Genomic DNA, 23,560 nt, shown 5'->3' with positions numbered 1-23,560 from the left:
CATATTTGATGTTCAAACTCATAAACTTTGTTTTTTTTGCAAATAATAAATAACTTAGAATATCATGGCTGCAACACGCGCCAAAGTAGTTGGGAAAGGGCATGTTCACCACTGTGTTACATCACCTTTTCTTTTAACAACACTCAATAAACGTTTGGGAACCGAGGAAACTAATTGTTGAAGCTTTGAAAGTGGAATTCTTTCCCATTCTTGTTTTATGTAGAGCTTCAGTCCTTCAAGTGAAGTGAAGTGAATTATATTTATATAGCGCTTTTCTCAGGTGACTCAAAGCGCTTTACATAGTGACACCCAATATCTAAGTTACATTTAAACCAGTGTGGGCGGCACTGGGAGCAGGTGGGTAAAGTGTCTTGCCCAAGGACACAACGACAGTAACTAGGATGGCACAAGCGGGAATCGAACCTGCAACCCTCAAGTTGCTGGCACGGCCACTCTATCAACCGAGCTATGCCGCCCCGTCCGGGGTCGCCGCTGTCCTATTTTACGCTTCATAATGCACCACATATGGGAGACAGGTCTGGACTGCAGGCGGGCCAGGAAAGTACCCGCACTCTTTAACTATGAAGCCACACTTTTGTCAACACGTGCTGAATGTGGCTTGGCATTGTCTTGCTGAAATAAGCAGGGGCGTCCATGAAAATGACGGCACTTTCATGGCAGCATATGTTGTTCCAAAACCTGTATCTACCTTTCAGCATTAATGGTGCCTTCACAGATGTGTAAGTTACCCATGCCTTGGGCACTAATGCACCCCCACACCATCACACATGCTGGCTTTTCAACTTTGCGTCGATAACAGTCTGGATGGTTCGCTTCCCCTTTGGTCCGGATGACACCATGTCGGATATTTCCAAAATCAATATGAAATGTGGACTCGTCAGATCACAGAACACTTTTCCACTTTGCATCAGTCCATCTTAGATGATCTCGGGGCCAGAGAAGCCGGTGGCGTTTCTGGATGTTGTTGATTAATGGCTTTTGTTTTATGGTTTACTAAGTGGAGGTGACGGCAGACACCAGAGGGACGTAATATTCAATGATTTATTTTATATATATATATATATATATATATATATATATATATATATATATATATATATATATATATATATATATATATATATATATATATAAAATCAAACAATAGAAAATAAACTAAGGAAATGGAGTGTAACAAAATCCAAGAGTATGTATGGTGTATGACTATGTGTAGAATTTAACCAAAGTGTGTGTTACCAAGTGTTGAACGAGAGAAGAGGAAGTCCAGGGGCGGAAGCATAGTTGAGAGGCAGGAGCGAGGTGTCGTTGTTTGGGGACAAGCGAGGTGTCAAAAAACCATGAAGCACTGGGGAGGCAAGGAAGATCCGGGAGCACAAGATGCACAGCTCGACTCAAAGATACACACGGGGAACGTATGGAAGGCTATACTCCGGCGCCGGCATGCCAAGTTGTGGAGGCTTATGAAGGCAGGTCCTTCATTACGGGCAGGTGTGGTGATTGTCGGTGAATGATTAAAGCTGGCGGCCGATGCAGGGCGGCGTGTCCTGAGGATGAGCGCCGTTGGCAAGGGTCTGAGCCGTAACATTTCGCCTTACATAGTAGAGCTTTAACTTGCACATACAGATGTAGCGACCAACTGTATTTAGTGACAGTGGTTTTCTGAAGTGTTCCTGAGCCCATGTGGTGATATCCTTTAGAGATTGATGTGGGTTTTTGATATGGTGCGGTCATTCAATGTTGGTTTCCGGCCATGCCGCTTACGTGGTGTGATTTCTCCAGATTCTCTGAACCTTTTGATGATATTATGGAGCGTAGATGTTGAAATCCCTAAATGTTTTACAATTGCACTTTGAGAAAGGTTGTTCTTAAACTGTTTGACTATTTTCTCACGCAGTTGTGGACAAAGGGGTGTACCTCGCCCCATCCTTTCTTGTGAAAGACTGAGCATTTTTCGGGAAGCCGAACACTTTTTCACTTTGCATCAGTCCATCTTAGATGAGCTCGGGCCCAGAGAAGCCAGGGGTGTATCTGGGTGTTGTTGATAAATGGGTTTGGCTTTGCATAGTAGAGTTTTAACTTGCACTTACAGATGTAGCGACCAACCGTAGTTACTGACAGTGGTTTTATGAAGTGTTCCTGAGCACATGTGGTGATATCCTTTACACACTGATGTCAGTTTTTGATGCAATAGCGCCTGAGGGATCAAAGGTCCGTAATATCATCGCTTACGTGCAGTGATTTCTCCAGATTCTCTGAACCTTTTGATGATTTTACGGAGCGTAGATGGTAAAATCCCTAAATTCCTTGCAATAGCTCGTTGAGAAATGTTGTTCTAAAACTGTTCCACAATTTACTTACAAAATGGTGATCCTTGTTTGTGAATTACTTAGCATTTCATGGAAGCTGCTTTTATACCCAATCATGGCACCCACCTGTTCCCAATTAGCCTGCACACCTGTGGGATGTTCCAAATAAGTGTTTGATGAGCATTCCTCAACTCCATCAGTATTTATTGCCACTTTTCCCAACTTCTTTGTCCCGTGTTGCTGGCATGAAATTCTAAAGTTAATGATTATTTGCAAATAATAAAATGTTTATGAGTTTGAACATCAAATATGTTGTCTTTGTAGCATATTCAACTGAATATGGCTTGAAAAGGATTTGCAAATCATTGTATTCTGTTTATATTTACATCTAACACAATTTCCCAACTCATATGGAAACGGGGTTTGTATGTTAATGGATATTTCGAGGTGACATGTGTAATGTTCTATAAGACAAGCGGTAGAAAATGGATGGGTAATTTCAATGGAACATATAAAATGCTGGTGTTGTTTACTTGATTCATATCGCAGTCCGCACATATCTCTAATGTATGACTGCCATCTACTGGTCACACTTATCACTACACCATGTACCAAATAAAATAGCTTCGAGGTCAGTAAGCACAACCAAAAATATTCCGTACATTAGGCGCACTGTCGAGTCTTGAGAAAATGAAATTATTTCAAGTGCGCTTTATAGTCTTTTATACAAGACACATGAATAGAAAATGATGCAACTTACTCATTTTGTCACAATAATTGATGATGCCTTCACTTTGATCTGTGGGGAAGCTATTTATGGAGTCCGAGTCCGACACGGTCTCTGATACAGAAAAGGGTCTGTCCTCCGGCAGGTCTTTATTTGGTTCTTTTCCATCAGTCAACTGGAGGAAGACCTATGGGGTGTGGAACAACACCAGGGGGTCATTTCATTCATGCAGAACACGGTCATGCACACCTTTGGAGAGGTACCAACACCTCAGTAAGAACTTGGTCATGCACACCTTTGGAGAGGTACCAACACCTCAGTAAGAACTTGGTCATGCACACCTTTGGAGAGGTACCAACACCTCAGTAAGAACATGGTCATGCCGACTTTTGAGAGCTACCAACACCTTAGAGAGAACACGGTCATGCACACCTTTGGAGAGGTACCAACACCTCAGTAAGAACACGGTCATGCACACCTTTGGAGAGGTACCAACACCTCAGTAAGAACTTGGTCATGCACACCTTTGGAGAGGTACCAACACCTCAGTAAGAACACGGTCATGCACACCTTTGGAGAGGTACCAACACCTCAGTAAGAACTTGGTCATGCACACCTTTGGAGAGGTACCAACACCTCAGTAAGAACACGGTCATGCACACCTTTGGAGAGGTACCAACACCTCAGTAAGAACACGGTCATGCACACCTTTGGAGAGGTACCAACACCTCAGTAAGAACACGGTCATGCACACCTTTGGAGAGGTACCAACACCTCAGTAAGAACAGGGTCATGCACACCTTTGGAGAGGTACCAACACCTCAGTAAGAACACGGTCATGCACACCTTTGGAGAGGTACCAACACCTCAGTAAGAACACGGTCATGCACACCTTTGGAGAGGTACCAATACCTCAGTAAGAACACGGTCATGCACACCTTTGGAGAGGTACCAACACCTCAGTAAGAACACGGTCATGCACACCTTTGGAGAGGTACCAACACTTCAGTAAGAACTTGGTCATGCACACCTTTGGAGAGGTACCAACACCTCAGTAAGAACTTGGTCATGCACACCTTTGGAGAGGTACCAACACTTCAGTAAGAACTTGGTCATGCACACCTTTGGAGAGGTACCAACACCTCAGTAAGAACTTGGTCATGCACACCTTTGGAGAGGTACCAACACCTCAGTAAGAACTTGGTCATGCACACCTTTGGAGAGGTACCAACACCTCAGTAAGAACTTGGTCATGCACACCGTTGGAGAGGTACCAACACCTCAGTAAGAACTTGGTCATGCACACCTATGGAGAGGTACCAACACCTCAGTAAGAACTTGGTCATGCACACCTTTGGAGAGGTACCAACACCTCAGTAAGAACTTGGTCATGCACACCTTTGGAGAGGTACCAACACTTCAGTAAGAACTTGGTCATGCACACCTTTGGAGAGGTACCAACACCTCAGTAAGAACACGGTCATGCACACCTTTGGAGAGGTACCAACACTTCAGTAAGAATACGGTCATGCACACCTTTGGAGAGGTACCAACACCTCAGTAAGAACACGGTCATGCACACCTTTGGAGAGGTACCAACACCTCAGTAAGAACACGGTCATGCACACCTTTGGAGAGGTACCAACACTTCAGTAAGAACTTGGTCATGCACTTCTTTGGAGAGGTACCAACACCCCAGTAAGAACTTGGTCATGCACACCTTTGGAGAGGTACCAACACTTCAGTAAGAACTTGGTCATGCACACCTTTGGAGAGGTACCAACACCTCAGTAAGAACACGGTCATGCCGACTTTTGAGAGGTACCAACACCTCAGTAAGAACACGGTCATGCACACCTTTGGAGAGGTACCAACACCTCAGTAAGAACACGGTCATGCACACCTTTGGAGAGGTACCAATACCTCAGTAAGAACACGGTCATGCACACCTTTGGAGAGGTACCAACACCTCAGCAAGAACACGGTCATGCACACCTTTGGAGAGGTACCAACACCTCAGTAAGATCACGGTCATGCACACCTTTGGAGAGGTACCAACACTTCAGTAAGAACACGGTCATGCACACCTTTGGAGAGGTACCAACACCTCAGTAAGAACACGGTCATGCACACCTTTGGAGAGGTACCAACACCTCAGTAAGAACTTGGTCATGCACACCTTTGGAGAGGTACCAACACCTCAGTAAGTACTTGGTCATGCACACCTTTGGAGAGGTACCAACAGTTCAGTAAGAACTTGGTCATGCACACCTAGAGGAACATCCTCATGGGTGACACTTACCTCCTCCAGGGTGGTGTCAGAGATGCCGTAGCCTTCCAGCTGCAAGTCGTCCAGGTTGGCGTCCAGTGCGGTGAGCAGAGCGCGGTAGGAGGAGGCGTTGGAGGAGGTGAAGCGGGGCAGGGTGTAGACCAGGTCACTGCCCTGAGCCTCCTTCAGCCGGGCCTCAGGTACGTGCACCTGGACAAAGGCCTTCATTTCGGCCTCGTCAAAGTGCTCCGACTGGTGTGTCTGGACCTGCATCGGAGTGGTGGGGGTCAGAATGAAGTTCTTTTGCAAGATGCTTGAGATGAAAGGCCGTGGACAGGTGACAGGTGACAGGTGACAGGTGATCCACGCAAATATGGATGACATCACCTTGTTTACCTTAGGCCTGTCAGACATGTCATCGCATCATTTACAGTGAAATTAGTCCTAATTATTAATAACTCTGTCATATACGTGTCACTTTTTCAAAGCAGGACTTTGCCATATTGACATCTTTTTTGAAACATCCCTCCATCCTTTTTCTACCGCTTGTCCCTTTTGGGTGGCGTGGGGTGCTGGACACTGAAGAGACTTACAGGGCATAAACGCTTTTAATGACAATACAGCAGGGGTCAGCAACCTACTTCTTGGGTGCTGATGAATGCCAAGGGCTACCAGTTTGATACACACTTCAATACATTGCCAGAAATTCAATTTCGACTCTTTAAAATTCAAAATTCAACCAAAAAAAAAGAAGACAAAAACTAGCTAATGAATCTTTTTGAAAAAACTAAAAAAATAATTTATGGAACATCATTAGTAATTTTTCCTGATTAAAATTAATTTTGGAATTTTGATGACATGTTTTAAATAGGTTAAAATCCAATCTGCACTTTGTTAGAATATATAACAAATTGGACCAAGCTATATTTCTAACAAAGACAAATCATTATTTCTTCTAGATTTTCCAGAACAAAAATTTTAAAATAAATTCAAAAGACTTTGAAATAAGATTTACATTTGATTTGACAGATTTTCAAGATTTGCCCGAATATTTTTTTTGAATTTTAATCATAAGTTTGAAGAAATATTTCACAAATATTCTTTGTGTGTGTGTGTGTGAGACATCATCGACATGTGTGTGACATCATCGACATGTGTGTAACATCATCGACATGTGTGTGTGACATATTCGACATGTGTGTGACATCATCGACATGTGTGTGTGTGTGACATCATCGACATGTGTGTGTGACATCATCGACATGTGTGTGTGACGTCATCGACATGTGTGTGACATCATCGACATGCGTGTGTGTGACATCATCGACATGTGTGTGACATCATCAACATGTGTGTGTGTGCGATATCATCGACATGTGTGTCTGTGTGTGTGACATCATCGGCATGTGTGTGTGTCTGTGACATCATCGACGTGTGTGTGACGTCATCGACATGTGTGTGACATCATCGAAATGTGTGTGTGACATCATCGACATGTGTGTGACATCATCAACATGTGTGTGTGACATCATCGACATGTGTGTGTGTGACGTCATCGACATGTGTGACACATCGACATGTGTGTGTGTGTGTGACATCATCGGCATGTGTGTGTGTCTGTGACATCATCGACATGTGTGTGTGACGTCATCGACATGTGTGTGACATCATCGACATGTGTGTGTGACATCATCGACATGTGTGTGACATCATCAACATGTGTGTGTGACATCAACGACATGTGTGTGTGTGACGTCATCGACATGTGTGACACATCGACATGTGTGTGTGTGACATCATCGGCATGTGTGACATCATCGACATGTGTGTGACATCATCGACATGTGTGTGTGTGCGACATCATCGACATATGTGTGTGTGTCTGTGACATCATCGACATGTGTGTGTGACGTCATCGACATGTGTGTGTGTGTGACGTCATCGACATGTGTGTGTGTGACATCATCGGCATGTGTGTGTGTCTGTGACATCATCGACGTGTGTGTGATGTCATCGACATGTGTGTGACATCATCGACATGTGTGTGTGACATCATCGACATGTGTGTGTGTGACGTCATCGACATGTGCGTGTGTGACGTCATCGACATGTGTGTGACATCATCGACATGTGTGTGTGACATCATCGACATGTGTGTGACATCATCGACATGTGTGTGACATCATCGACATATGTGTGTGTGCGATATCATCGACATGTGTGTGTGTGTGACATCATCGGCATGTGTGTGTGTCTGTGACATCATCGACATGTGTGTGTGACGTCATCGACATGTGTGTGACATCCTCAACATGTGTGTGACATTGTGTGTGTGTGTGTGTGTGTGTGACATCATTGACGTGTGTGTGTGCGACATCGTCGACATGTGTGTGAGTGTGTGTGACTTCATCGACATGTGTGTGTGTGTGTGACATCATCGACATGTGTGTGACATCATCTACATGTGTGTGTGACATCATTGACATGTGTGTGTGACGTCATCAACATGTGTATGACATCATTGACATGTGTGTGTGTGACATCATCGGCTTGTGTGACATCGACATGTGTGTGTGTGACATCATTGAAATGTGTGTGTGTGACGTCATCGACATGTGTGTGTCTGTGACATCGTTAACATGTGTGTGTGTGTGAGACATCATCAACATGTGTGTGTGACATCATCGACATGTGTGTCTGTGTGACATCATCGACATGTGTGTGTGTGTGTGTATGTGTGTGTGTGTGTGTGTGAGTGAGACATTATCGACATGTGTGTGGGTGTGTGACATCAACGTCATGTGTGTGTGTGACATCATGGACATGTGTGTGTGTGTGTGTGTGTGTGTGACATCATGAATGTGTGTGTGTGTGTGAGACATCATCAACATGTGTGTGTGACATCATCGACATGTGTGTGTGTGTGTGTGTGTGACATCATCGACATGTGTGTTTGTGTGACATCATCGACATGTGTGTGTGTGTGTGTGTGTGTGTGAGACATTATCGACATGTGTGTGTGGGTGTGTGACATCAACGTCATGTGTGTGTGTGTGTGTGTGTGTGTGTGTGTGACATCATGAATGTGTGTGTGTGTGTGACATCATCAACATGTGTGTGTGACATCATCGACATGTGTGTGTGTGTGTGTGTGTGTGAGACATTATCGACATGTGTGTGTGGGTGTGTGACATCAACGTCATGTGTGTGTGTGTGTGTGTGTGTGTGTGTGACATCATGAATGTGTGTGTGTGTGTGACATCATGGACGTGTGTGTGTGTGACATCATCGACGCGTGTGTGTGTGTGAGTGAGACATTATCGACATGTGTGTGTGGGTGTGTGACATCAACGTCATGTGTGTGTGACATCATGGACATGTGTGTGTGTGTGTGTGTGAGACATTATCGACATGTGTGTGTGGGTGTGTGACATCAACGTCATGTGTGTGTGTGACATCATGGACATGTGTGTGTGTCTGTGTGTGAGACATTATCGACATGTGTGTGTGGGTGTGTGACATCAACATCATGTGTGTGTGTGACATCATGGACATGTGTGTGTGTCTGTGTGTGAGACATTATCGACATGTGTGTGTGGGTGTGTGACATCAACGTCATGTGTGTGTGTGACATCATGGACATGTGTGTGTGTGTGTGTGTGTGTGTGTGTGTGTGTGTGTGTGTGTGTGTGTGTGTGTGTGTGTGTGTGTGTGTGACATCATGAATGTGTGTGTGTGCGTGTGACATCATGGACGTGTGTGTGTGTGAGACATCAACATGTGTATGTGACATCATCGACATGTGTGTGTGTGTGTGTGTGTGTGTGTGAGACATTATCGACATGTGTGTGTGGGTGTGTGACATCAACGTAATGTGTGTGTGTGTGTGTGTGTGTGTGTGTGTGTGTGTGTGTGTGTGTGTGTGTGTGTGTGTGAGACATTATCGACATGTGTATGTGGGTGTATGACATCAACGTCATGTGTGTGTGTGACATCATGGACATGTTTCTGTGTGAGACATTATCAACATGTGTGTGTGGGTGTGTGACATCAACATCATGTGTGTGTGTGACATCATGGACATGTGTGTGTGTGTGTGTGTGTGAAACATTATCGACATGTGTGTGTGGGTGTGTGACATCAACGTCACGTGTGTGTGTGACATCATGGACATGTGTGTGTGTGTGTGTGACATCATGGACATGTGTGTGTGTGTGTGTGACATCATGAATGTGTGTGTGTGTGTGTGTGACATCATGGACGTGTGTGTGTGCGACATCATCGATGTGTGTGTGAGACATCATCATGTGTGTGTGTGTGTGTGTGTGTGTGTTCGTGTGTGTGTGTGTGAAAGGCAAGAAGATAACCTTCTTGGTGAGCGTGAGTTTGTATCCCTGGCCCAGCTTCTCCTTCAAGTAGAGAGGAGAACCGCAGCATTTCAAGCCTCCGCTCTCCAGGAAGGCGATGCGATCACTGAGCACTTCTGCCTCGTCCAGGTGGTGAGTGGACATGATGATGGTGTGCTCTGAAACACACATACACACACACACACACACAGGTTATCATTTGGAATGGGGAGCAAGTAGTAGATCAATACTTGTGGGTTGCAGCCTCTCTCCAGGTGTTGGAGGCAGATAGAAAATGAGGTAAATGAGGTGAAAAATGAGGTGAAGAGTCCCCCGGCCAGTGAGCTCATACAAATATAAATAATAATATAATATAATATAAATGTCTGCAGTGATGAAGTCATGTGTGTGACGCTTAGCTGGCATCGTGGTGCAGGTCAGTTCTCTCAGGGATGCAGTCGGATTTGGAGACAGCATGAAGTTAGGAAATGATGATTTATTTCCACTAACAAAACAGACTAAGAACAGAAACACTTGCACAAGGCACAAAGGGCAAAAACGAACAGAACTAGCATGGGAGCTAGAAGAACTAAAAGCGCTAGCATGTGAGCAAGGGAACAAAGAAAAGAAGCATAGCCCGAAAGCTAGCAAGTACAAGAAATAGTTTTTTTTTTTACCACAATTGGGAAACGGCGTGGTCACCTGTTGCACAGAACAGAAACTAGGATGCGAGGATGTGGAACGGAAAAGGCAGGCTTAAAATAAGGGGAGTAATTACAAAGCAGGTGTGCGTAAAAAACAAGAGGCAGGTGACACCAATACGTAACTATGACAACAGAACAAAACAGGAAGTGCCACCAGGAACTAAGGAAGTCAAATACTAATACTAATAAAATCAGATAAGATACAAAACGGAACCAAAACCAAAATAAGACATGATCCAGGCAGCGGATTAGGACAAATTGTGATCATTCTTACTGGGGTAAAAGGGTTAATATGCTTTATGGGGACCACATTCGAATCATTTTGCATAATGGACACAAATGTGTACGCGACTACTGAGGACCATTTAAAAAAGCAGCGAGTGCAGTACCATCTACAGCCCAGTGAGGGGGCTGCTGTGCAAATGTCTCACACTCAAACTAAGCAGTAAACATGTTTTATGGAAAACAAAAAGCTTAACAATCACTTAGGCATCTTCAGAATGGATCTGACTATCATTTAAAAAGGTTTCCTTTTAGGGGACCTCTTTATTGTCCCCATACCGTCAGAGTTCCTCTAAAGGTGACTGTGGAAACAGAGCCATGTCCCCAGAATACACACACACGCACGCACGCACGCACGCACGCACGCACGCACGCACGCACGCACGCACGCACGCACGCACGCACGCACGCACGCACGCACGCACGCACGCACGCACGCACGCACGCACGCACGCACGCACGCACGCACGCACGCACGCACGCACGCACGCACACACACACACACACACACACACACACACACACACACACACACACACACACACACACACACACACACACACACACAAACCTTCAAGCCCTAAGTCTCTACTTGATTCAAACCCTAAGTCTCTACTTGATTCAAGCCCTAAGTCTTTACTCTTTTCAAGCCCTAAGTCTCATCTTGATTCAAGTCCTAAGTATCTACTTGATTCAAGTCCTAAGTCTCTATTTGATTCAAGCCCTAAGTCTCTACTTGATTCAAGTCCTAAGTCTCTATTTGATTCAAGCCCTAAGTCTCTACTTGATTCAAACCCTAAGTCTCTTATTGATTCAAGCCCTAAGTCTCTACTTGATTCAAACCCTAAGTCTCTATTTGATTCAAACCCTAAGTCTTTACTCTATTCAAGCCCTATGTCTCTTCTTGATTCAAACCTTAAGTCTCTACTTGATTCAAGCCCTAAGTCTCTTATTGATTCAAGCCCTAAGTCTCTACTCGATTCAGGCCTTAAGTCTCTACTTGATTCAAGCCCTAAGTCTCTACTTGATTCAAACCCCAAGTCTCTTGCTGATTCAAGCCCTATGTCTCTTCTTGATTCAAACCTCAAGTCTCTACTTGATTCAAGCCCTAAGTCTCTTATTGATTCAAGCCCTAAGTCACTACTCGATTCAGGCCTTAAGTCTCTACTTGATTCAAGCCTTAAGTCTCTACTTGATTCAAGCCCTAAGTCTTTACTCTATTCAAGCCCTATGTCTCTTCTCGATTCAAACCTTAAGTCTCTACTTGATTCAAGCCCTAAGTCTCTTATTGATTCAAGCCCTAAGTCTCTACTCGATTCAAACCCTAAGTCTCTTATTGATTCAAGCCCTAAGTCTCTACTTGATTCAAACCCTAAGTCTCTACTTGATTCAAGCCCCAAGTCTTTACTCTATTCAAGCCCTATGTCTCTTCTTGATTCAAACCTTAAGTCTCTACTTGGTTCAAGCCCTAAGTCTCTTATTGATTCAAGCCCTAAGTCTCTACTCGATTCAGGCCTTAAGTCTCTACTTGATTCAAGCCTTAAGTCACTACTCGATTCAGGCCTTAAGTCTCTACTTGATTCAAGCCTTAAGTCTCTACTTGATTCAAGCCCTAAGTCTTTACTCTATTCAAGCCCTATGTCTCTTCTTGATTCAAACCTTAAGTCTCTACTTGATTCAAGCCTTAAGTGTCTTATTGATTCAAGCCCTAAGTCTCTACTCGATTCAGGCCTTAAGTCTCTACTTGATTCAAGCCCTAAGTCTCTACTTGATTCAAACCCCAAGTCTCTTACTGATTCAAGCCCTATGTCTCTTCTTGATTCAAACCTCAAGTCTCTACTTGATTCAAGCCCTAAGTCTCTTATTGATTCAAGCCCTAAGTCACTACTCGATTCAGGCCTTAAGTCTCTACTTGATTCAAGCCTTAAGTCTCTACTTGATTCAAGCCCTAAGTCTTTACTCTATTCAAGCCCTATGTCTCTTCTCGATTCAAACCTTAAGTCTCTACTTGATTCAAGCCCTAAGTCTCTTATTGATTCAAGCCCTAAGTCTCTACTCGATTCAGGCCTTAAGTCTCTACTTGATTCAAGCCCTAAGTCTGTACTTGATTCAAACCCTAAGTCTCTTATTGATTCAAGCCCTAAGTCTCTACTTGCTTCAGGCCCTAAGTCTCTACTTGCTGGAGCTGGTCCAATGTCCACAGACAGCAAGATTTCATTTGGGAATGCGGAGAGCCGAGAAGAAGGTGGTGAGTGGTGGACCCGAGAAGAAGGTGGTGACTCACGTTCTTTATGGCGGATGATGACGTCCCAGATGCTGCGGCGTGAGCAGGGGTCCACACCTGTGGTGGGCTCATCCAGGACCACCAGGCGGGAGTCCCCGATGAAGGCCATGGAGATGGACAACTTGCGCTTCATGCCACCCGACAGCGTGCCAACCCGCTTGTGCCTCTGGGCGTACATGTCGGTGCTCTCCAAGATGCTGCAACACAATGTCCAGGACTCACTTCATCAAGTAGTTGAATAGGACCAAGTACTTAATAGGACTTCATTATTTCATAGGACTAAGTATTTAATAGGAATAAGTACTTAATAGGAATAAGTATTTAAAAGGACTAAGTACTTAATAGGAATAAGTATTTAATAGGAATAAGTACTTAATAGGACTAAGTAATAAGACTGAGTACTTAATAGGACTAAGTACTTAATAGGACTAAGTATTTATTAGGACTAAGTACTTAATAGGACTATGTACGTAAACGAACTAAGTATTTAATAGGAGTAAATATGTAATATGACCAATAATTTAATAGGACTAATGACTTAATAGGACCAAGTATTTAATAGGACTAAATACTTTGTACTTAATAGAACCAGGTATTTAATAAGACTAAGTCTTAAATAGGACTAAGTATTTACAAGGACTAAGTATTTATAAGACTAAGTATTTAATAAGACTAAGTATTTAATGGGACTAAGTAATTAATAGGAATAAGTCTTTAATATGACTAAGTACCCAATAGGACTAATTATTTAATAGGACTAGGTACTTAATAAGACTACATACGTACAAGGACTAAGTATTTAATATGACTAAGTATGTAATATGATCAATAATTTAATAGGACTAAGGAATTAATAGGACTAAGTGTTTAATATGACTAAGTATTTACGAGGACTAAGTATTTATAGGACTAAGTATTTAATAGTACTAAGTATTTAATGAGACTAAGTACCAATATGACTAAGTATTCAATAGGACCAAGTATTTAATAAGACTAAGTATCTAATAGGACTACGTATTTACAAGGACTAAGTATTTAATAGGACTAAGTACTTAATAGGACTAAGTCTTTAATAGGACTAAGTACCCAATAGGACTAATTATTTAATAGGACTAGGTACTTAATAAGACTACATACGTACAAGGACTAAGTATTTAATATGACTAAGTATGTAATATGATCAATAATTTAATAGGACTAAGGAATTAATAGGACTAAGTGTTTAATATGACTAAGTATTTACGAGGACTAAGTATTTATAGGACTAAGTATTTAATAGTACTAAGTATTTAATGGGACTAAGTACTAATATGACTAAGTACTCAATAAGATTAAGTATTTACGAGGACTAAGTATTTAATAGGAATACGTACTTAATAGGACTAAGTACTTAATAGGACACATTAATTAATAGGATTAATTATTTAATACGACTCAGTACTTAATAGGACTAAGTATTTAATAGGACTAAGTACTTAATAGGACACATTAATTAATAGGATTAGTAATTTAATACGACTCAGTACTTAATAGGACTGCATTATTTAATAGGACTAAGTACTTCATAGGAATGAGTATTTAATACGACTAAGTATTTAATAGGACTAAGTACTTAATAGGACCAGGTATTTAACAGGACTAAGTATTTAATAGGACTAAGTATTTAATAGGACTAAGTATTTAATAGGACTAAGTGCTTAATAGGACTAAGTTGCTGAATCTCGACTCACTACCTCGGAATGTTCAATGCAGACAAAGAAATGACTTTAAAAGAACGCTCGAAGGTAAATGAGGTAAGACTCCACTTTCTGAAAAAAGCCTTAGCTGGATGCTAACATACATTGACTTTGCCATTGACATGCTACTGATTAGCATTAGTGAATGTGTGGTTACAGCGGCAGCGTAATAGGTCAACTACTTACAGTGTTAACACTTTCTGGGCGGTAACAAAAATAAAATATGGAGTACATCACAGTTCTTGACCTTTTGGACCTGGGGGGCCCGGGGCCCACTCCAATATTAACACTGAAGTAGTCATCTTCCTCTTGATTTGAAGAGTATTGAATAATTATATCCCACCTACTTACACTTTACTACCTTGACCTTGACCTTGACCTTACAGTTCACGACCTTGTCCAATGACATGAAAACATGTGATTATTATCAAGGCTTAAGTCAGCCTGATTAGCAAAATTAGTCTTAATCAAATATACTGCATGAAAAAGACATTTACATACAATTATCTTGTGCTAAAATAACTAAACTATCCATCCATCCATTTCCTACTGCTTGTCCCTTTTGGGGTGCTGGAGCCTATCCCAGCCGCACTCGGGCAGAAGGCGGGGTACACCCTGGACAAACTCAATAAATAAAAAGTATGTTTTTTAACTACACCGTCAATAAAACAAAAATGCAAATATAAATGCAGCTTCACCACTTTGGTCATCATTTTTGCGCTTACAAAACTTCTCTATGACTTCAGCTGCAAAACTCTTCTGTTTGTTTGATGTCATCACTGCCTCCAGTGGTGGAAACATGTGTTACAATTGAGCACGGCCCACAGCTGAGAAACTGAGGTTTTTCGGCGGCCCTCTCGAGGGCCAAATATGTGGCCCCGGCCCTATGGTTAAGAACCACTGCCATAAACTACACATTACTGCCATTTAAAGGTCTTGCAACTGTATTTGCAATTTAATGTCATTCCTACTTTAATAGAAGTTATCACAATCAGCTCACGTTTTTATTCTTGTGTGGTGAATTATATTTATATAGCACTTTTCTCTAGTGACTCAAATCACTTTTACATAGCGAAAGCCAAAATCGAAGTTACATTCAAAACAGCGTGGGTGGCACTGGGAGCAGGTGGGTAAAGTGTCTTGCCCAAGGACACAACGACAGTGATGCCGGAAGTGGGGATCGAACCTGGAACCCTCAAGTTGCTGGCACGGCCGCTCCCCAACCGAGCTAAACCGCCCCATTTTATTTTCCATAAACATTCATATTCAATACCTCATGGAACATTGTTAGAATAATCATGTATATATAAGTTATCACATAACTTTAGTATGCTTAAAGTCCGTGGCTATAGTTATTAGCTATAGTGCTCAAGTTACACTTTTGTATCTGTGCAAGGACGAAACTTCTTGTATGAGGGTTGGCCTGATATATGTGACCACTCCTTTTATAGGCGGCTTCAGTGATGCTGCCTGTGGAACTCCTGAATAAATATAGGGGTGCCGGAGCTGAACCTTAGAACGTAGGGCGAGACTGTGACGAGGTGTGCAGCTCCATGCGTTCTCCTCATGAGCTAAATTGAACTCTGTCTCTGCATGATTCCTTGCTTCTTGTTCTGTTTAATAGATGTCATCAGTGTTTGAACCTGACAACATCCATAGAGTTGATATCGGTGCCTTATCGGTTCAAACGTGAACCGACAAGGCTATAGTTATTAGCTATTGTGCTCAAGTTAGACTTTTGTATCTGAGCAAGGACGAAACTTCTTGTATGAGGGGTGGCCTGATATATGTGATCACTCCTTTTAGAGGCGGCCTCAGTGATGCTGCCTGTGGAACTCCCGAATAAATATAGGGGTGCCGGAGCTGAACCTTAGAGCGTAGGGCGAGACTGTGACGAGGTGTGCAGCTCCATGCGTTCTCCTCATGAGCTAAATCCAACTCTGTCTCTGCATGATTCCTTGCTTCGTGTTCTGTTTAATAGATGTCATCAGTGTTTGAACCTGACAACATCCATAGAGTTGATATCGGTGCCGTATCGGTTCAAACGTGAACCGACAAGGCTATAGTTATTAGCTATTGTGCTCAAGTTAGACTTTTGTATCTGTGCAAGGACGAAACTTCTTGTATGAGGGGTGGCCTGATATATGTGACCACTCCTTTTAGAGGCGGCCTCAGTGATGCTGCCTGTGGAACTCCTGAATAAATATAGGGGTGCGGGAGCTGAACCTTAGAGCGTAGGGCGAGACTGTGACGAGGTGTGCAGCTCCATGCGTTCTCCTCATGAGCTAAATTGAACTCTGTCTCTGCATGATTCCTTGCTTCTTGTTCTGTTTAATAGATGTCATCAGTGTTTGAACCTGACAACATCCATAGAGTTGATATCGGTGCCTTATCGGTTCAAACGTGAACCGACAAGGCTATAGTTATTAGCTATTGTGCTCAAGTTAGACTTTTGTATCTGAGCAAGGACGAAACTTCTTGTATGAGGGGTGGCCTGATATATGTGATCACTCCTTTTAGAGGCGGCCTCAGTGATGCTGCCTGTGGAACTCCTGAATAAATATAGAGGCGCCGGAGCTGAACCTTAGAGCGTAGGGCGAAACTGTGACGAGGTGTGCAGCCCTATAAGTTCTCCTCATGAGCTAAATTGAACTCTGTCTCTGCATGATTCCTTGCTTCGTGTTCTGTTTAATAGATGTCATCAGTGTTTGAACCTGACAACATCCATAGAGTTGATATTGGTGCTGTATCGGTTCAAACGTGAACCAGGCACCATTGTAACCCGCATGTTTTTTCTCTCCTGTCCGCGGCCTCGTACTTGGGCTTTTCCACGTGCTAATTACCGAGCTAAAGGGCGACAGCCAACGCTGCTCTTGAGGCGCATGTTGGACTGTTTCCTCCAGGGAACCACTGGCATTCCATTCTGTTCACTCCAACAAGTTGCCACATTTCACTTTTATCAGCAGCAGACACGCTCACCTGAGCAGGACTTCAAGGCAAGAGCCCACAGCCTGGTACCTGAAGTAAAGGAGAGGACACTTACGTTCGGACCTGCTCCTGCAGTTCCCGGCGTGACCAGTGGGGGGCCTTGATCTGGCCGTAAAGCAGGAGGTGCTCCTTGACGGTCATGTGCTGGAAGAGAACGTCGTATTGCATGCACACGCCCAGCTGCTGGCGCACCTGCCCCAGGTGTGCCTGCATGTCCCGGCCGTACACCTCGATGGTCCCGGACGAGGGGGCGAAGAGGCCCGTCAGGAGGGACCTGAGCAAACGTTTTATCACATCTGTGCAGACGCTAACTAATGACACCAATACAAAAACTACATTCCAGATGTTCATACTAAAGGGGTGATGTTTTTTTTATGCATTCTAAAATGTAAAATACTGCTAGTGTGAGGTAGCCAACAATGCAGAAACTCAAAAAGCCTTCTAAAAACATCCCAAAAACTGTAAATGAGCATTAGCGACATCAATTTAGAACTGTGCAAACCTGTATGTTTTTAATAATTAGGTTAATTAACAATTTTTTGAGAAAATATATGTATATATAGTCTTAATATAAATATGCGTACATACATAAAATCCACAGTGTGGCCAGGTTGGCGCAGAGGAAAGGACAACGTTACCGTCCACGTACATGGTGGTGGTCTTGCCGGCACCATTGTGACCCAGCAGTGACGTGACGTGACCCTCATGGAATACCACGTTCAGGTTTTCAACAGCCACTCGCTCGCCGTAGACTTTGGTGAGACCGTGGAGGGCCACGCCCACTGGGAGGGCGGAGAAGTCCTCGCCCGTCTGGGAGGAGAGCGTGCCGTGGCCTGAGAGGAAGGTGCAGGAAAGTCACATGACACGGGTGATGAGGAAGGTGCAGGAAAGTCATGACACGGGTGATGAGGGGGGTGCATGAGAGTCACATGACACGGGTGATGAGGAAAGTGCAGGAAAGTCACATGACACGGGTGATGAGGAAGGTGCATGAGTCACATGACACGGGTGATGAAGAAGGTGCATGAGAGTCACATGACACGGGTGATGAAGTAAGTGCATGAGAGTCACATGACACGGGTGATGAGAAAGGTGCATGAGAGTCACATGAAACGGGTGATGAGAAAGGTGCAGGAAAGTCACATGACACGGGTGATAAGGAAGGTGCATGAGAGTCACATGACACGGGTGATGAGGAAGGTGCAGGAGAGTCACATGACACGGGTGATGAGGAAGGTGCAGGAAAGTCACATGACATGGGTGATGAGGGAGGTGCATGAGTCACATGACACGGGTGATGAGGAAGGTGTATGAGAGTCACATGACACGGGTGATGAGAAAGGTGCAGGAAAGTCACATGACACGGGTGATGAGGGAGGTGCAGGAAAGTCACATGACATGGGTGATGAGGAAGGTGCATGAGAGTCACATGACACAGGTGGTGAGGAAGGTGCATGAGAGTCACATGACACGGGTGATGAGGAAGGTGCAAGAGAGTCACATGACACAGGTGATGAGGAAGGTGCATGAGAGTCACATGACACAGGTGATGAGGAAGGTGTAGGAAAGTCACATGACACGGGTGATGAAGAAGGTGCATGAGAGTCACATGACACGGGTGATGAAGTAAGTGCATGAGAGTCACATGACATGGGTGTTGAGAAAGGTGCATGAGAGTCACATGACACGGGTAATGAAGAAGGTGCATGAGAGTGACATGCCACGGGTGATGAGAAAGGTGCATGAGAGTCACATGACACGGGTGATGAGAAAGGTGCATGAGAGTCACATGACACGGGTAATGAAGAAGGTGCAGGAAAGTCACATGAAACGGGTGATGAGGAAGGTGCATGAGAGTCACATGACACGGGTGATGAAGAAGGTGCATGAGAGTCACATGACACGGGTGATGAAGTAAGTGCATGAGAGTCACATGCCACGGGTGATGAGAAAGTTGCATGAGAGTCACATGACACGGGTGATGAGGAAAGTGCAGGAAAGTCACATGACACGGGTGATGAGGAAGGTGCATGAGAGTCACATGACACGGGTTATGAAGTAGGTGCATGAGAGTCACATGACACGGGTGACGAGAAAGGTGCAGGAGAGTCACATGACACGGGTAATGAAGAAGGTGCATGAGAGTCACATGACACGGGTGATGAGGAAGGTGCATGAGAGTCACATGACACGGCTGATGAGGAAGGTGCAGGAAAGTCACATGACACGGGTGACGAGGAAGGTGCATGAGAGTCACATGACACGGGTGATGAGGAAAGTGCAGGAAAGTCACATTACACGGGTGATGAGGAAGGTGCAGGAAAGTCACATGACACGGGTGATGAGGGGGGTTCATGAGAGTCACATGACACGGGTGATGAGAAAAGTGCAGGAAAGTCACATGACACGGGTGATGAGGAAGGTGCATGAGAGTCACATGACATGGGTGATGAAAAAAAGTCTGTGGGCTATAGAGCGTATTCATTTCGGGCTCCAGTACTCTGGAATGCCCTCCCGGTAACAGTTCGAGATGCCACCTCAGTAGAAGCATTTAAGTCTCACCTTAAAACTCATTTGTATACTCTAGCCTTTAAATAGACTCCCTTTTTAGACCAGTTGATCTGCCGTTTCTTTTCTTTTCCTCCTATGTCCCACTCTCCCTTGTGGAGGGGGTCCTGTCCGATCCGGTGGCCATGTACTGCTTGCCTGTGTATCGGCTGGGGACATCTCTGCGCTGCTGATCCGCCTCCGCTTGGGATGGTTTCCTGCTGGCTCCGCTGTGAACGGGACTCTCGCTGCTGTGTTGGATCCGCTTTGGACTGGACTCTCGCGACTGTGTTGGATCCATTATGGCTTGAACGTTCACAGTATCATGTTAGACCCGCTCGACATCCATTGCTTTCCTCCTCTCCAAGGTTCTCATAGTCATCATTGTCACCGACGTCCCACTGGGTGTGAGTTTTCCTTGCCCTTATGTGGGCCTACCGAGGATGTCGTAGTGGTTTGTGCAGCCCTTTGAGACACTACTGATTTAGGGCTATATAGGTAAACATTGATTGATTGATTGATTGAAGAAGGTGCATGAGAGTCACATGACACGGGTGATGAAGTAAGTGCATGAGAGTCACATGACACGGGTGATGAGAAAGGTGCATGAGAGTCACATGACACAGGTGATGAGGAAGGTGCATGAGAGTCACATGACACAGGTGATGAGGAAGGTGCATGAGAGTCACATTAAACAGGTGATGAGGAAGGTGCATGAGAGTCACATGACACAGGTGATGAGGAAGGTGCATGAGAGTCACATGACACAGGTGATGAGGAAGGTGCATGAGAGTCACATGACACAGGTGGAAGACACACCATCAGGCCAGTGGAGAGAAAAGATGATGAGTGGACTTTGAGAGCCTTGAAGTGTAATAGTTCCCTCTACCTTTGTCCTTGTGGTGTGGCCACACAGGTGTGTTGGTGGTCATGATGTTGGTAAACAGTCGTCCTGGCTTGGCCGACTTCCCCCAGCACCAAAGGTGGTTCCAGAAGGAGGCGGTGAAGGGGAAGTACCACGGAGCTGCGATGCCATAGTCGCCTGGTGGGGCAAGAACAAGGACACAGTCCAGAGTAGTTCAAACCTTACATGTCGACTATCATTCCCACAACTTTGATATCAAACTTAGATCCAAATGTAACGAGAAAGACACGAAAATAGACTTTTTTCAACCCCTTGTGAGGACCATGATGAATTGTTGATGTAAAGTGGAAGATATAAACATCCCACCAGTCTTTATCCCAGTAAGAGCAGACATTGTACAGTAAGTGATTTTTTAATTATGTTTGTATGTCTTATTTAGTACTTAGCAATATTGCTACATGATGCTTAGTGTTTGACTAAAGCTGCATTCTAAAACTTGTACATCATCCTCCTTATTTTCAGCCTCAAAATAGAAGTTTCTGGATGATCAAAGTAGTCTTTGTTGTCTCTCGTGAACAGTGTTCTAAAAAGTTACTTTGAAAAGGTTATACATTAAAGTTATTTGTTACTTTATTAAAAAGTAACTATTACTACTGGAATTACTCTTAAATACATGTAATTAAATACTCAGGTAAGTAACTAAAACGTTACTTAAAAAAAAAAAACAGTTGATAGACGTTCCATACAGTGTGCCTGTGTCTGCGCTTTTAAAAGGCGGGGCCTGTTGCCAAGTGACGTACGACATCTGTCCGTTAGCTTTAGCCGTTAGCAACGGCATTGTTTTGGCTCTGACACCAACTCTTTTGAACCTTTTCCCCATATTGTGTGTACCTCTGCTAGATAAAGAGACTGAATGTACTTCCATGGCAGCCATGTCTTCTTGTCAACAAACGGGGTGTTGTTTGGATGGCAAGTTTGTCACTCATTGATTTGTCGTCCAATATTCCCATCGTCTACGTGTGCGTATGTTGTGGTTGTCTGCTGTGTGATGTTGCTTCTTCCTGTGTGACATCAACTTCCTTTTAGTGCGATACTGCTTGTTGCTTTCGCCAGTAAAATGATATTCCCCGCATTGAACTTGCTGCACTTATGACGCTGTCTTGTTGGCCACATAAAATCGCATCAAAAGCAGCAGGCCACCTTACATCAAGCTATCGCTAACAGCATCAGAATGAACCTAAAGACGGTGCGGGCGTAGGCAGGTGTGGAGTCACCTGGGAAGACGGTGCGGATGTAGGCAGGTGTGGAGTTACCTGGGAAGACGGTGCGGATGTAGGCCCCCAGGATGAAGTAGAGCAAGGAGTCGATGAGCATGAGCCAGCAGAGCCAGCCAAAGGAAGAAGTGTCGCCGGCCATGGGGGAGGTATAGGAGTTGTACCACTGGATCCCTGCAATCATTCATTAAACATTTGATTCACCACCTTTCATTTCATTTAAATGGACTTTTAAAGAAGGTAAGATGTTGCTACCTTCTCCTTGGGTCTCGTAGCGAGAGATGTACTGACTGGCGTAACTGAAGCACGTTGGAGAAAGTATGCTCTGGCGGAGGAAGAAACTCTCCTTAGTTAACGAGAATATACCATGACTCATCACACATTGCTTCTGTTGATAAAGTTAACGAACAATTGGCATAAGGTATGTGAGCTTGTATAAAGCCTCAGGGAGTTGAACGCCCCTGCCTTTCGTAGTTCCGGGTCACACTTGGGCAAGGTGTTGCACCCGAATGCCCCCCCCCCATCAGGGTTACGATATCCCCCATGAAAAAAACTATGAGAAGTTGCGTTACCCGGCCCGGATGAAGCCCGCAGCCCTGCCTCCGGAGCTAGGCCCGGAGGCAGGGCTAATCAGAGAGCACCTGTTAGCTGGGCTATCCACGGAGCCCGAAGAAACTACGTGGACACACCATCCTCTCTGCCACGTGGGCCTACCACCCGCGGTCAGATCCAGTGGGGACAGGTGCGCTGTCAAGTGGAAGGCAGTGAAAGTGGAGACTCCAGAAGGACCAATTCGGGGCAGCAGAGGCTGACTTTTGGGACGTGGAACGTCTCTACGCTAGTGGGGCAGGAGCCTGAGCTAGTGCGGTAGGTGGAACGCTACCGGTTGGATCTGGTGGGGCTTACCTCTACACATAGAAAGGGCTCTTAAACCACGCTCCTGGACAAGAGATGGACCTTGTTCATTTCTGGAGTTGCTCAGGGTGTGAAGGCCCAGGCGGGTGTGGGGATACTCACGAGTCCCCGGCTGAGTGCCTATACGTTGGAGTTCACCCCAGTGGACAAGAAGGTCGCCTCCCTTCGCCTTAGGGTCGGAGGGGGGAAAACTCTGACAGTTGTTTGTGCATACGCACCAAACAAGAGTTCAGAGTATTCGACCCTCTTGGATACGTTGCATGGGGCTCTGTATGGGGCGCCGGCAGGGGATTCCA

At 44.5% G+C, this 23,560-nt stretch overlaps 1 protein-coding gene across 2 annotated transcripts in view; it reads right to left on the bottom strand.

The window, feature by feature from the left end:
* abca12 (ATP-binding cassette, sub-family A (ABC1), member 12) overlaps positions 1–23,560 on the bottom strand; it is a 195,721-nt gene that overhangs the window by 59,740 nt on the left and 112,421 nt on the right. For both annotated transcript variants that reach the window (XM_061879994.1, XM_061879995.1), the window contains 9 exons: positions 22,605–22,674; positions 22,389–22,523; positions 21,100–21,252; positions 18,313–18,496; positions 17,719–17,937; positions 12,940–13,136; positions 9,691–9,848; positions 5,357–5,590; positions 3,088–3,241 (listed from right to left, as the gene is read on the bottom strand). In XM_061879994.1, the coding sequence (XP_061735978.1) occupies positions 3,088–3,241; positions 5,357–5,590; positions 9,691–9,848; positions 12,940–13,136; positions 17,719–17,937; positions 18,313–18,496; positions 21,100–21,252; positions 22,389–22,523; positions 22,605–22,674 (1,504 nt within the window). The remainder of the gene's footprint in view (positions 1–3,087; positions 3,242–5,356; positions 5,591–9,690; positions 9,849–12,939; positions 13,137–17,718; positions 17,938–18,312; positions 18,497–21,099; positions 21,253–22,388; positions 22,524–22,604; positions 22,675–23,560) is intronic.

The sequence above is a fragment of the Nerophis ophidion genome, linkage group LG19 (genome assembly GCF_033978795.1).
Source record: "Nerophis ophidion isolate RoL-2023_Sa linkage group LG19, RoL_Noph_v1.0, whole genome shotgun sequence".
Taxonomy (NCBI): Eukaryota; Metazoa; Chordata; class Actinopteri; order Syngnathiformes; family Syngnathidae; genus Nerophis; species Nerophis ophidion.
Note: the sequence above shows the minus strand (reverse complement) of the source record. Positions and strands in the feature narration are given on the sequence as shown.